At 39.6% G+C, this 15,031-nt stretch overlaps 2 protein-coding genes across 8 annotated transcripts in view; one reads left to right on the plus strand and one right to left on the minus strand.

Annotated features, from left to right (window-relative positions):
• DROSHA (drosha ribonuclease III) overlaps positions 1–307 on the minus strand; it is a 71,032-nt gene extending 70,725 nt beyond the window's left edge. For all 3 annotated transcript variants that reach the window (XM_014255596.2, XM_014255597.2, XM_005526475.3), the window contains exon 1: positions 234–307. The gene's annotated coding sequence lies outside the window, so the exon portion shown is untranslated. The remainder of the gene's footprint in view (positions 1–233) is intronic.
• Positions 300–13,156, plus strand: C1H5orf22 (chromosome 1 C5orf22 homolog). 5 transcript variants are annotated; one of them, XM_014255602.2, is made up of 10 exons: positions 1,977–2,071; positions 2,690–2,835; positions 3,202–3,305; positions 4,635–4,784; positions 6,734–7,193; positions 7,805–7,867; positions 8,852–8,973; positions 9,837–9,903; positions 10,499–10,638; positions 11,874–13,156. In XM_014255602.2, exons 3-10 carry the CDS (start codon positions 3,274–3,276, stop codon positions 12,001–12,003), a joined length of 1,164 nt encoding a protein of 387 aa, XP_014111077.2. In that variant the 5' UTR covers positions 1,977–2,071; positions 2,690–2,835; positions 3,202–3,273; the 3' UTR covers positions 12,004–13,156. The 5 variants fall into 5 exon arrangements, 4 of the variants coding, with proteins under 4 accessions (XP_005526531.2, XP_014111077.2, XP_087909620.1 ...); XR_015772265.1 differs by lacking the exons at positions 1,977–2,071; positions 3,202–3,305; positions 11,874–13,156 and adding exons at positions 300–436; positions 10,116–10,222 and having other exon boundaries at positions 10,499–10,622; XM_005526474.3 differs by lacking the exons at positions 1,977–2,071; positions 3,202–3,305 and adding an exon at positions 301–436.
• Positions 13,157–15,031: the final 1,875 nt, after the last annotated feature.

Genomic DNA, 15,031 nt, shown 5'->3' on the forward strand with positions numbered 1-15,031 from the left:
CGCCCCCGGCCGGGCCCCGCTCCCCGCTCCGGGCTCTGCTGGGCCGCACGGCCCCGCCAGCCCGATCCCGCCAGCCCCGCGGAGCCGCCGCGCCCCCGCCCCGGGACCTGCGCCCCCGCCCCGCCCCGGGCCTGGCCCCGGCCCCGGCCCCTGCGGAGCACCACGAGCAGCGCAGAGCGGCCCAAAGGCGGCCCCACCGCCCCTCCGCGGGCAGCCCGGCACGCCGAGCCCACCTGGCGCCCTCGCCGCCGCGGAGGCCAGCGCTGCCCGCAGCGCCCCGGCTCCGGAACAGGAAAGCGGTGGGAGGCGCTGCGGGCGGAAGCGCCGCCCGCCCGAGGGGAGCGACGGCATGAGCGGAGCGGAGCCGGGGCCCGGCCGGGCCGCCCGGCGGCATTACCCGGCCCTGCCCGTGTGGGTGGTGGAGGACCACCAGGACGTGAGTGCCCCGCGCTGGGCTGCCGCGGGATGGGGGCTCCCTCGGGTGCGGCGTGGGGAGGGGTTTCGTTTGTTCCCGTTCGTGTGCTCGTTCGTGTGTTTCTCCGCGGCGCCCCGGGAGATGCGCTTTCCCCTCATGTGTGCGGGTCTCCGGCTCCACCTTGGGAGCTGCCCTGCGCTCCGCAGCCGCACCAAACCCCAGACCTGCCTTCCCTTCCGCTGCTCAAACATCCGTGAGCTTCAGTGCCCAGGTGACCTGATTTTGGTTCCCGATTCACATACTGAGTTACTTATGGCCATGATCGCATTCTGGCATCTTTTTAAGTAATTATTGCTGACTACTTTTTTCTTCTTTGTATCGTTAATTGCTATGGTTTAAAGGAAATAATACCTACGTTACACTGTTGTTATAGTTTGTTAGCTGTTAGTGGGGTGTTTGGAATCTCAGCCCAACCCAGTGTATGACATATCAACAGAAGATAAATAAATATAATCCCATCCCAACAAGTAGACTGACTTGACAAGAAATGTTAAAAATCTGGAGCTTTGCTTTTTTTTCATGGAGTCACTGAAAAAGGGAGTGAAGAAGGAATTGCTTTTAACTGCTGTTTCTCATGGGGTTTTTTTATAATAGCGTAAACTGAGGCTTTAATCCTAAAATAACAGATTCTTTACTAGATTATTTACAAAGAGAAAATATGAGTGTAGTAAAGTTCATTAAAGAAAACAGTTTTATGAATTTGTAAGTCGTTTAATGCAATTCATTTTTGCTAAGAGTCAATGAATATCTGATGCTGTGATAGCCCATTTTTCATGGTAGCCAAGGACTTAGAGTGTCGCTGTGGTAGGAATCCTGAGATAATGCCTTTTAATCATCCTTAGTTTTAGTCTCTATATTACTGTTTTCATTTAGCTTAAAATTCTATTAATACTAAATACTTAATTTTAAGTGTTTTCAGTATAGGAGTGTGGTTGAATTGGTCTGTCTTGCATAAAACATATATGGTTTTTTGTCCCAAAGCGTAAGAACTTCACAGAAAATTTTATATCAGCCTTGCTGACAATGATGTTCCTCCAGAGCAAGATGTCAATAGCTGCATTGTGCACTGATTAATGGTAACAGCTGTCATGAAGGAATTCTTTTTCTTGATCCAAATCAGGAGAACTTGCAAGGTTAGAGAACTTAGTTTCTAGCGGCTCTTGCAACCAGTAGTTGCACTTACCTGAGGTGAAGCTTCAATTCCAATTGAAATTATTGTAGGTTCTTTAGTAGGCCAGATTGCTTCTTTTTTACAAAGAAGTAGAAGCCATAGATCAAGGAACCCATGTTGTTTGTAATCTTGTTTTATCTACTATTGTATTAATATACATATGTTTTACAGTTATGCCTATGCAGTATGCAGGGTTTGTCATCTTAATTAGTTTTATGCCAAAAAAAAATAGCTCAGTTGCTGTTGTAATGTAGAGGTCACACATAATTTTTGTTGCTTCTTACAATCCTCACATTCCCTGTATAACAGGGCCATGAGTCACAATCCTTGTTGGATTTGCTCTGGCAGCCAAGGCAGCTGATGCCCTCTAACTGTGGAAGAGACTCTGTGTATTGCAGTTCAGTGGTTTGCTATGCTGTAAATTGGTGAGTTGCTTCATCTCCCATTTTACACACCTCTGAGTGAAGAACTTCATTGCAAACACTTAGTCATGAAGGGATTAGGAATTAATTCTTCAAGAGGAAGACGCTTAATGGTCAGCTAAAGTTTGAATCATGGTGGGGGCAGTTTTAAATCGGTTAACTTATAAGGAGCAAACTGTTTCTATCCCCATAGCACCAGTGCATGGTGAGGAGGCTATATAGCATGGGGAAAGAAATACATGGGCAATGATCTGCAGAAGAGGAAAGGCATTCCTGGGGCATAGTTGGATGTAAATTGAAGAAAAAAAACATCTGGGAGTTGAGTTGAATGGCTAGTGAAAAGAGCTACTGCAAACAAGACTTCCTATAAAGAAGGAGTAAGGATGTAAAGCTGTGACTTTTCAGCAGTTTCTCATCTGGACCACTGGGGCTTATAATGATTAGTGTTCATAAGTGTCTTGCCACTGGAGTTATTTCCCCTTTGTATTGTTTACTGTCTCCTCCTCCCTCTAATCCAAATTCTAAAGGAATGAAGGTGGTACTGGTGGTTTTGCTGCTAAAGCCATTGCATTTTTCAGCCCACTGGTTATCATTAAAATGTTTTTATTCATGTTGCTTTAGGTGCTGCCTTTCATCTATCGTGCCATTGGTTCAAAGCATCTTCCTGCCAGTAACATCAGTTTTGTTCATCTTGATTCCCATCCAGACCTTCTCATTCCTGTGAATATGCCTGCAGACACTGTATTTGACAAAGAAGCTCTTTTTAGGTAAGTCCTGGCTACTGCATCAGAGTAGACTATAAGTCTACTTCTTGCTGCCTTTGATTCACAGTGAATATTGGTTGGACTGCATAGGAAGGTGTATATATATACAAGAGGTATAAGTCAAATTCAAGTTGTATCTTCTGTCTTTTCACTTTAGCTGCAGCTTTGTTTTTTAATGGCAAAAGTTACATTGCATATCAAGCAATTTAAAATGTACGAGTTTGCTTTGTGTATTTGCTCAGTAGTGTATGATGGTATTATCCCAAGTAGTTCCTCTGGGTAACAGGAAAGCACTCTGCATGGATGCTTTGTCTGAAAAGCTGTAGTTAAAACAGTCTTTCTCTCTTCACACTGAAAAAACTGACTGAGATTGAAATAGCACATCATCCTGTGTTGGCATGCTGAATATGTGAAGGAGAACAAGATATTCCTATTTTAATCATGAAGACCAGTATTTTTCCCCACCATCTAAGGTAGGTAGGCAATAAGCCACAGTGATCTCTGCTATTGTCTTACTCTTCCTGTTTTAAAATAAATATTGTCCGCTTCAGTATTATGGTGATTTACAGCAATTACAAGCTGATGGTGTACTTGAATCACCTTAGCCATAGTCAATATTTTGTTCTCTTTGTTGGATGACTTAAAGGTTTTGTGGACTCTATCATAAAATCATCAAATTCTTTGGGTTGGAAGGAACCTTAAAGATCATGTAGTTTCAACTCTCCTTCCATAGGCAGGGACACTTTCCATTAGACCAAGTTGCTCAGGTCCCTATCCAACCTGGCCTTGAGCACTTTTGGGCATGGGTCACATACAACTGCTTGGACAACCCATTCCTGTGCCTCACTACACTCACACTGAAGAATTTCTTCCTAGTGTCTAATCAAAACACAGACTCTTTCAGTTTAAAACCTTGTCCTATCACTGCATGCCCTTGTAAAAAGTCCCTCTCCAGCTTTCTTGTAGTCCCTTTTGGGACTTGGATATTGGAAGGTTTCTGTATATAAGGTTTTTGTGCAGCTCTGAACAACCCCAAGTGTCTCAACCTGTCCTCATAGGAAAAGTATCCCAGCCCTCTGATTGTTTTTGTGGCCTTCTCTGGACCTGCTTGAACAGGTCTGTGTAATTATTATGTGGAGGGCCCAGAGCTGGATGCAGCACTCCAGGTGTGTGGTCTCACAAGAGCAGAACAGAGGGGCAGAATCCCCTTCTGTGACCTGCTCATTATGCTTCTTTTTCTGTAGCCCAGGATACAGTTGGCATCATACCCCTAAAAAAAAAAGGGTCTTGATAATGAGGAAAGATGCTAACCTCTGGATGTAGATTGACTCACTTTAGTTACTGGGATGACATTTAAAATACACTTGAAGCAGTTTGCAATAAAACACTCTTATGAGGTCAGTTGGAAGTTACTTAGAACAATGTTGATGATGTTCCTTGCTCTTTTCTCTGTCTGATGTATCAAGAGAAAAAGGGCATAGAGTCACAGAATCATGAAGGTTGAAAAGGCCTCTAAGATTATCGAGTCCAGCCAATAACCTAACACTGCCAGGTCCACCACTAAGGAGTGAAGCCAATTCCACTCTATGTCCAGACTTCTTTATACCTACTACAGACATGGTTGGTTTGTCTTAGGAATAAAGATTTCCCTCTTTTTCTTTCTTTGATGATGTTACCCTTACAAGGAGTGCTAATTTTAGATGATTTGCTTTGGGGCCTTGAAGGTGTGGAAGATGTTCGTGGCATTTTTATTTATAGGGAAAGTAACATTGCTATCTTCTGTCTTTCTCTACTGATTACAGTGAATTAAGTATTGAAAACTGGATTATGCCTGCTGTTTATGCTGGCCATATTTCTCAAGTAGTGTGGCTTCACCCACGCTGGGCTCAGCAGATCTCGGAAGGGAAACACAGTTTTCTGATTGGGAAAGATGTATCAACAACAACGATCAGGTAAGTTATCTGCTGACATATACTAGTAATATAAAAGCCATCTCTACAGCTTTTCATTGGAATTTTCTTTGTTTTCTTGGACAAAGATGGATATTTTATTTCTAATTTCCTTAGAACCTAATGCAGTTGCACTTCAATTTAGTCTTTGGTCTAACCAGTAAAATTGTTGTTTGGTATCAGCCATGACTCTTTTTCTAGTGTGTTGTAGGTTTTTTTGTTTGTTTGGAGTTTTTTTGTTTGTTTGTTTTTTGAAGTTAATCTAGTAAAGTACTGAAACAGGTACTCAGGTAGTGAATTCTCCATCATTTGATAAAGGACAATTTACCTGAGCAGCCTCATCTAGCTTTGAAGTCAGTTCTGCTTTGATCAGATGATTGACTAGAGACATCCAGTTGTCTCTTTGAATCTTAATTATTCTGTGATTCAAGTTCAAATCAGAGCCCCTCATCGTTCTGCAGGATGCAGTCCATAATAATTTTGCGTTCACCATATTCACAGTGTTGTGATTTTGTGCAGCTTTAATATTTGCAAATCATGTCTCTTGTGAGCATAGCAGAATAAATCTTTTGAAGCAAGTTTAACAGAAAATGACAGAGAAATGCTGTGTTTTATCACCTTAAATAAAACACCTAAAGCTCTACAATTCTGAATCTGAAGCTTAAAGGGAACCTAAATGATTTTTTAAAAAGCTTGTTCTTTCTGTTACACTGAATCATTTAGCCAATATATAGGAATACTTCATGATGGTTGAAAAGCTCTCTCGCTGGTGGTCTTAGCAGTCATGAAAACAACCTTTCAGACTTCCTTTTGAAGACAGTTGGGTACTTTTTCTTCAGGTTCTAGGCTTACCAAATCCATGAAGGAAGAAAGGGAAAGAATCCTCATAAATACAAATGTCCTAAAAATTTTGATGACAAGAGATGGATAGGGAATAGATACAGCCTCTTTGTTAGTGGACACTAAGGTGCTATGAGCTCATGGTGAACCCTGCAGAATTTCTGGGAAAATATGCTGTGAATGCCTTGTCAACAACGTGGAAGTTGTAATCCAGCATCTCACCTTGACAAATTGAGGGTAATCCATCTGCAAGACACTGGGAAAATGAAGCTTCAGATTTCTCCTACTTAGGAAATTATTTGTCTTTGTGATTGATTGATGGTGATACCCTGTATTCAAATGAGGCCTTACCGCCAGCAAACAGAAGTTCACACTGCTTAATCTTGTTTGTAATTTCATTAATTACAATGTAATCATTATGCTTAAGGCTTAATGTACAGGTTGAAAATTCTACTCTTTAAATTTTCATTGTAAGCAGAAGTTTTAGTGTTGTTTTTTGTTGGTTAGTTGTTTTGTGGGTTTTTTTTTAAGTGGATTCGATTGATAGTTATCTATTTATCCTCTAGGTACTATCTTTATCACTTAGGGAATCTGTTGGGGATAAAAGAGTTAAACTTAGGAATTCATTGTATTGTACTTTCACTAATTCAATATTTATGCATTTCAGGGCATAACTTCTCAACCCCAACTATCATAATTTTCCTGGAAAATTATAAAACCAAGACAAAATATCCATAAGTTTACTATGTTATATTCCATAATATTGATAATATCTCGTCAATTCTGGATGTTGTCTTTAAAGTGCAATTAAGTTTCAAATTAATCTTAGTAGCACATAATGCATTATCTTTCTTATCCACTAAAACTTTGTAGGGATATAATAAAAAATATAGAGTGAATTTTAATATATTCTACAATAAAGAAGTAGAAAAAACATCAATATAATTTAAACCTGAGGATTAAAGGAAATAATTTTGTCTACACAGTTTTATTGTTTTCATTACCCATCAAACATCTATGCATTCTTCTCTGGATCCCTAAAAGTATAAAATGTTTTTTTCCTAAGCTCTTTGTGAAGATGTGTATTAACTGTGAGTTATTGTCAATTGTAGGGTTACAGGCACAGATCATTACTTCTTAAGTGATGGTCTTTATGTTCCTGCTGATCAGCTGGAAAACCAGAAGCCTTTAAATTTGCACGTCATTCTCATCAATCCTACTGAATCATCAAACAGCCGTGAAGGAAATGGTGAAGTAACATCTGCTAAAAGGCTGAAGCTAAATACAGATGACACTGCAAGTACCACTTCTGCCTCTTCAGTGGCTCCTGATGACTTTGATCACATCGTCCCAAGTGTGAAGGAAAAGGAGATACAAAATGCAGGTGCCCTGAATGGGGCAGAAGCCTTGGCAGAGGGCTCAGCTTCAAGCTGTCTCAAAAACAGTGAATGCCCAATAAGGGAAATTGTTAAAGATGTCTGCCAAGTACTGCAGAAAGGGGATGCATATGTTTTGGACATCGACTTAGATTTTTTTTCAGTTAAAAATCCATTTAAAGAAATGTACACACAGGTACGTGTGGAAATTGAGTAGCCTTGTACCACTTACAAAAAGAGTCCCAGCCTTAGTATTTATGTCTATGGAGAAGCTCTCATCTAAGCTAAATTAGCAGATTCACTGATAGTGGTTAATGATTCATGGTAATATTTTCAAGAGATATTCCTGTTTTAAAGAAATATTTCTAAGAGAGTGGTAAAAAATTGCAACCACCAAATAGGAAAGTTTTGTACACTTGGTATCAGTATTGAGTGTACATTCAAACTCAGGGGTATACTCAACTTCTGTTTGTTGCTTGGGTCATAAAAGCCATGGTTGGGTTTCCAGAGGTTACCTTCCAAATACCCAAAGCAAGATTCATCGGGGAAAATGAGAGACTATAGTTTTTTACCCTCTATAACCTGTGCTTAGAAAGCCATGATGGTATCAGAAGACTGCCTTTGAAAAGGCACAGTAGCGTTGATTATCCAAAGAGTGATAGCTTGTCTTGATGAGAGGTTGTTATGCTCATTATTGTCTGCAGTACTAGAGTAGGGAAATTATCTTTTTTCAAAGAAGGAAGGCTTTGAAGATTGGGTTCGTCATTTGAAGAGTCATTTTCTTCCTTTCTTTTTTCTTTTTCAAAGACAGAATATGAGCTTTTGCAGGAGTTGTACAATTTCAAGAAGCCACATAAAAATGCAACAGAGGTATGATGCTTCCTTGTGGAATATATGAAGGAGTGATTCTTTTTATTTACCCAATGAAAATGAGTTACGACAACAGGAAGGAGCCTATCAAAGGTGCTTAATGAAGTGGTCTCACATTAAGCTAGGCAGCCAAATGCTGATCAGCAGCATCTTAGGAATTTTTTTATATTAAATGTTTTGATTAAACATGTGTATTGCATAAATATTTAGCATGAGTGTGAAAATTTGTTTCTGTAAACAAATGGTAATTGGCATGGAAGGAATGAAAACGTAAGAACTCACTAGCAGACTTGTTCTTTTTATAGCTTAACAGGGCTTAGGTTTGGTGGGGTGTTTCTTTTTTGTTTTTTTGGTGGCTGGTTCGTTTCTTTTTTTTTGGTTTTTTTCCTACCTTGAGGCTCTCCCCTTCCATCCCTTGTTGCTCTTTCTTGATAGCTAGAGTTGTGATTAATGTGTAGTTGGTATTTTGCCTTCTTGTTCAGATGTGGAAAGGATGGTATTATGCCACTGCAATGTACTTTTCATTTTATGTGCTGTGTGCTTCTAAAAGATGAAAATACAACCTTTCATAATCTCATCTGAACACTAATGCAGAGAGATGCAACACATTTAATTATCACAAATACATGAAACCTAGTTAATGCATGTGAATAAAGAAATAAAATTATGTTGACTATTGGCAGATTGATTTTTATATTTCTTAGTCAATCAGGAATAAAAATCAGGTACATATTTGAAAGGTGGCTTTTTTAAATCTGTAACGGGAAAAACAGAACAAAGTGCGGTGATTTATTCTGAAGGTATAACAGTTTCTGCAGGCATTTGTTATGATCCTCATGAGAAGATGTGCTGTAGAAATTAATCAGTTGTTTCTGATTCCCCACTTCCAGCAGATCAATCATTACAGAATTTAAATCACAGGATAGGTCATGATGTTCTTACGTCTTTTTTTCCTAACATACTTTTGTATATGCTTATTTAAAGGAAGAGCTGCTGGATTGTGTTGAAAACCGTGTTCATCAGCTGGAAGATCTGGAAGCAGCATTTGCCGATTTGTGTGACAGTGATGACGAGGAAACCCTACAGAAATGGGCTTCGTATCCTGGGTAGGAGATTTCTAAGAGGCCTAAATTGCAAATAGAAGTTTGAGAACTGATTAGTCCAGCATTTTGATAACAGAAAAGGATAGGATCTATGCAAGTATACGTGTTCTCCTTTAGTTCTAGAGGAGAAAGAGACAAAAGGAAGGGCAGTCTACTGCTTTCAGCACTACTTTAAGCTCTGGAAGCTCAGTCTTGTACAGCTTCAACAAGTTTTGTTGTCTATGGATGGAGGCATATTTGGTGACTAAAACCTTTGTCATCAGTGTGTAGCACAGCTCTCAAAAAAGGCAACAAACCAAGGAGGACATGGAGGAGCAGTTCTCTGGTGCTCCCAAAGGTTCTGCTTTCTTTGGAAAAATGGAAGCTAATGACAGTGTATCTGAGCAACAGTCTCTACTAAACATCTGAACTGCGTCACTGCTTTTAAACTAGATGTTTTCACATGAAAAGTTGATGAAGAGAGACAGGGAAAGTCTGAGCCTTTCCTTGATAGGAAAATTACTCATTTTCCACATCACATGCAGCAGTTACTGTACAACCTCTGTAACAGTGACAAGAAGTATTTACTATAAATAAAGTTCATATGACTTTTGAGCTACAACAGCTCCCTTGAAGATCTAACCTAAAAGAAGCATAAGGAGGACTTGCCAGTGACAGGCATAAATATAGGGACTTCATAAGAAAGACCTGGTGAAACAGCACAGTAATACTGATAATTTCCATTTTTGCAGATGCAAGATGACAGAGAGGAGCAAATTTCCTTTTCTAATCATAGGCCACAATTTCTGCTTCTACTTTATTTTTTTTCTAATCATTTAAGTATATGTTTCCAGCTGTAACAAATTTTGGTTTTGTTTTAATTCCAGAATGAAGCCACTTGTTCAACTAGTTCACAGTTTGAAAACCAGGATGGAAAGCCCAGACTACGAAATGGTAGGTGACAAAGTAAAAGAGCAGAGAGCAGACAGATGTCAAAAGCATTGTTTCTACAGGGAGGGAGAGTCATACTTCCTTTCAGACTTGCTTCTTGATTCTGAACTTCGTGTGATTTTGGTTTTTTCCTGAGGTTTTATGTCTTATTACTTAGACCAGCTTTTCATTTCAAAGCTGCTAAAATTCTAGTCTGCTTGTCTGTCTATATTTAGGCAACTTCAGTGTGATCTTCCAGGACTGTGATGTCTTGGGGTGCATCCTGTGGATGGAGGCTAAATTTCACCAGTCTATTGATCTCCTTTGTAGAACTTAAAATAAGGTACCTATTTATAACATATCAGAGCTATATCATCTTTGATGGCTGCAGCATATTCTGAATTCTTAAGAGGTACAGTGTACTGGAGAGAATGAAATAATCCATACAACCTCCAGAATTTTACTTGCTTAAAGAACAAGCTGGGGGGAAAAACATCCTGTCAGAAGAGATGCAAGTTGTCTGATAGGCTAGGGATGGTATCTTTTAGACTTTCTACATGCATAAGCTGTATCAATAATTCATCTACAGAAATCAAATCTTTCGTTAATTTACCCACAGGTCCATCAAGCTGGTCTGACCTGTGATTATGTGGAGCTTCCTCACCATGTTAGCACTGAAGATGAGATTGAAGGCCTCATACAATCCATTAAAGTTCTGCTGACAGATCTGCCTAAGCCCACACTGGTGACAGTTGCTCGGTAAGACTGTGCAGATACTTTTGCCTTAAAATGTCCAGACTGTGCTCATGAAGCTAAATGATCCTATCAAAATGGCATTAGTTCTGTCTTAAACTCTGCTAAAGTAGAAGTCTTGTAGTGCTTCAGCATAGGTTGTGTAAAGGCTGTGATGAGGCCTTGTGTGTGTTGGGATTGATAGCTGTCACTATCATACATCAAAGTTCATACATCTCTACTGGTGTTACTTGAGCTAATTGGAGCAAAGCTGTCTTGGAATGAAATCTCACCTTACTGTCTTGCTCTATGGTTTATTGTCCTACAGATAAGATTTATTTTTGTCAGAGAAACTTTTGCTGGAGCTAGTTTTCATTTAATAGGCTGAAAGGTGTTTATATTCTTCAAAGCTCCAGTAAAACTTTGTTACGGGGTAAAGGTTAGGCTTCCAGGACTGTAAGGGTGTTATTTAGAGTAACAGAATAGGATTTGAGGCCAGGGACCTGGGAGAACAAAAGAACTGGCCTGAAAAAATATCTTTGAAGACCACAGTGTGCTTCTTGAAAAATTACTGCAATTTAATCAGTCAGAAATGCTAATTGTGCCCTTAATAGTCTGGCAACAATAGCAGAAGCTGATATGAAGCTGGTTTTCGCAACAAGAACTAATATGGTTAATGCCTGCAATAAAAGAAAGCTCTATTCCCTGTGCCAATTGGAGAGATATTATCCACTGTTGTGGAGAAACCAGAATAATCTCTGTAGATCTTAACAGATAAAAAAAGTCAGGAAGTCAGAAGTTAGTTTTTACTAGTATCTGTTTTAAAGTTCATTAATAGATACTGTAAAAAATTATATACGCCAGGTATTGGGAAGATCTGTTTCTCAAGTTTTGCTGCCTACTTTACCAGTAGCATTTCAGTCATTTAGATTTTTCAGTCTAAATTTTCCACGTGTCCTTTAATAAGATCATTTGCTTGAACTTTGACTGCCAGAGTGTTCTGTGCCAGATTCAGGAAGAGAGTAGAACTGGAAAGATTTGATTGTGTTCTTGATTTGCTGCAGACTTTCTATTAAACCTAAAATGTAGTGATGAGAAGCACAGCACTATGCTTCAAAGGGATACTGGGAGGCAAAACTTGCCACAGTTTGAAAGAAGCTTCAGCCTAGCCACAGAGCAGTGCAGGAATACACAATGTGGTTGTGATGATGATATCTGTATTGTCATGCTTTTATTTTTGTTTTGTTTTTTTTGTTGTACAGATCAAGTTTGGATGACTACTGCCCTTCAGAGCAGGTTGACATCATTCAAGAGAAGGTTCTCACTTTACTACATTCGGTGTATGGCTCACTGGATGTGCACTTAGAATACTCAAGCTCTTCATCTTCTTAATGACTTTTCTTCATGTGTTGCTGTCTAATGCAGAGGATTAATTTGAATTGTTCATTAGCTGTGATTGCAAAGGGAGGACTGCTGTTATTTCAGCAGGTGGCACTAGAACCCAGGCTGACCCAGCTCAGGTTTGAGTTGCATTGTTTTCTCCAAGTCAGCTGCATCTGAACTGACTGTTACGTGTTTGGCTTTGTTCAGATTAGTGCTGTAATTACTGTTTTTACTGTCTTGTTTCTTAAAATTGATGCAAAAGAAATTACTGTGTCTATAAATTGAGGGGTTTTGTCTCATTTCTTTGTGTCTGTAAAAAATTATATATATAATTTCTTAAAATGCTTTCCTATTATGTATTTTTGTAATTTAGTAACAGATTTGCTCCTGAGTTGTATTTTATATCTTTTAAAAACTGGTCTTAAAAATGCCCTTAAAACTGTAGTTCTGTGGAGTGATCTTTCCTATCTGTTGTGCTTGAGATGACCCTCTCATTTCTCGAGAGAACCTCATGGCTTCTGCCCCATCCACAGAATATAATTTGTGTTTATTTTCTATTTCTCTAATATTGTCTTATTTTGCCTCAGAGTATTTTACTGGTGGCTTAGGTAATATCCCTAATGTACAGATATTTGGCTTGGTATTTTCACTTCTAGATAATTTTGAGGATAAAAAGTATGTGTGCATGTTCATGCTTTAATGTTTTAAATCCTGTAAGGAATTGATGGCTTCTTCAGAAACAAAGATTTTGTTTCACTGAAGTCAGCAGCAAAACATCCTGTACCAGGTTTTACCTCATTTCAGTATTGCTATTTAGGAAAGTACAGTTTTAGAACTATTTCATTCAGAAATCAATATAATTATAGAGAAAACCAGCACTTTCAGAGGAAAAAAACCCACAGGATTTATTGGAAATGAAACTGAAACAGGAAAGAGAAAATTCCACCTAGGATATTGTCTTTTATTAGGAATAAATTTTGCTTGTAATTTCTTCTGAAATAATGGAGTTCATTTGCTAACTTTACTGTTTGCTTTACAGAGACTTTGTGCACTTTAACAGTTTTTACTCCTTCTGCTGTTGATATAAATGACAATATTATAGATGGTAAATATATCATTCCTTTAAAATATTTGTTCCCATAGAATAAATTCCATGACCATGGATCTGTTTTATTTGCTTTTTTGTGATGTGTCTGTCACAAAGATGTGCTTAGCCTTGGAGCCAATTTCCTTAATACTTCATAAATTATAAACAGCCATACACTGCATACAGCAATGAAGTGCAGTCAGATTATGTGCTGCTTGTGTAAAGACTGGGGATTTCTAAAGTTGAAGATCCTTAGTGCTGGGCTTTGCATAAGGTTGTAGGAAACAAAAAAAACCTTGTGGGGTATGGCTGAGCCTGTTTTCCTTGGGGAAAGCTTGGACAAGGGAGGGCAAAATGCTGCCTGTCGTCAGGGCTGAGGGATCCAAGTGGGGGAACTTAAGTATGGGCCAAACTCAATAGTGCCTGCATTTCTGCCTGGGTGCTGCTCTGGAGTGCCTTGTTTGGTGGGGTAACAAAATTAAGTTTGCTTCTTTGCATTTTATCTGTGGTCTTGTTGTCGTTCCTGTGCCCTGTCCATGCTGGCTCATGCACCTGTGTTCACCGTGGTTCTGCAGAATCAAAGTAACATCCTAAATTGTCTATTTGTTAACCAAGTTATTAAGAAATCTTCCTTTCAAGTGTAGTTTTTGTTTATGAGTGTCTAATTGTTATCATCTGAAGTCTCTGACTAACACAGGCTGTGTATATGCCAAAAAATGCCAGTATCACATAATAACAGATGTTAATTTCTGCATTAAGTACATTTGCAAGGTTGTTTTTTACTTTGGTGAAAAGTAATCAAGTCAAGCCAGAAACAGGTGTCTCTTATTTCTTGCTTTGCCCTATATGGCTTATTTATTAACCAGATGCACAAATCCTCCATTCCCCATGTCTGCCTCATTTTCCTCTCAGCTTATTTCTGTATGTATTATGCAGAACAAGACAGTGAAATTGCAATGCATAACTCCTCCAATCAGTGCTGCAAGGATGGGACATGAAGGCCCATTAAAAATAAATCCACATTAAGGTATTGGCATAACAGCACCATTTAAGTCAGCAGCTTCATACTGTCTCATGTGCCTAGATGCCTCTGCTGCCTCTGCTCCTCCCTTCGGCAGCACAGAGGAGTAAAGATGCCCATTTTGGAGGGCATTTGCAGATATTCCTCAGTGATAGACTTAGTTCTGTTGTAATTGTAGCTCAGCTTCCAAGATGGACCATCAACCTGAGCATTTTGATATAAACAGTAAAACTACCACACATTTGCATGCAGAATGAAATAGGGCCTTAAAACAGATATGCTGAGCAGCCTCTGTCTTCCCTGTACATCATCAGCTCTGCACCCCAGCCACTCTGTGGATTCCCAGCTTGTCACTGTGGAACAAAATGAGCTTTTCCAAGAAGAATGAACAGGGGATGAGTCAGATGGTGGAGGTTACTGTGTTCTCTGTTACCATTTCTTCCCTTCCTTGAGGCTTCTGTCTCTGTCTGTGGCAGCTCTGTCCCTTCCTGTCTGCTGGCAATGATGCTGTGAGTCAGTCACCCTAGAGTTGGTCAGAGCTGGACTGTGGGTGCTGAAGAGTGAACTCCATAAGTATTTTATTTTTGCTGCTACTGAGGAAGAAGATAATTCTCCAGCAAGATTAGTCTTGAGGAAAGAGACCCTTCCCTGGAGGGATTTAAAAGATCTGCATATGTGGCACTTAGGGTTATGGTTTAGTGGTGAACTTGGCAGTGCTGGGTTAATGATTTGACTCAATTTTCCTGGAGGTATTTTCCAACTGAAACAGTTCTATAATTATTTCTGGGAGACCCAGAATATGGGTCCTTTCTCCTTATGCATCCAAGGAACAGCACTGGAAGCTCCCCTTCTGTCCCCTTCTGTCTGATGGCCCCTGTTGTCCCCATCCGTGCCACAAACCCTTTGTAAGTCCCAACCATTCCCAGGAG

This window comes from Pseudopodoces humilis, chromosome 1, assembly GCF_049639895.1.
Source record: "Pseudopodoces humilis isolate 2021_Gansu_Grassland_sample_001 chromosome 1, ASM4963989v1, whole genome shotgun sequence".
Taxonomy (NCBI): Eukaryota; Metazoa; Chordata; class Aves; order Passeriformes; family Paridae; genus Pseudopodoces; species Pseudopodoces humilis.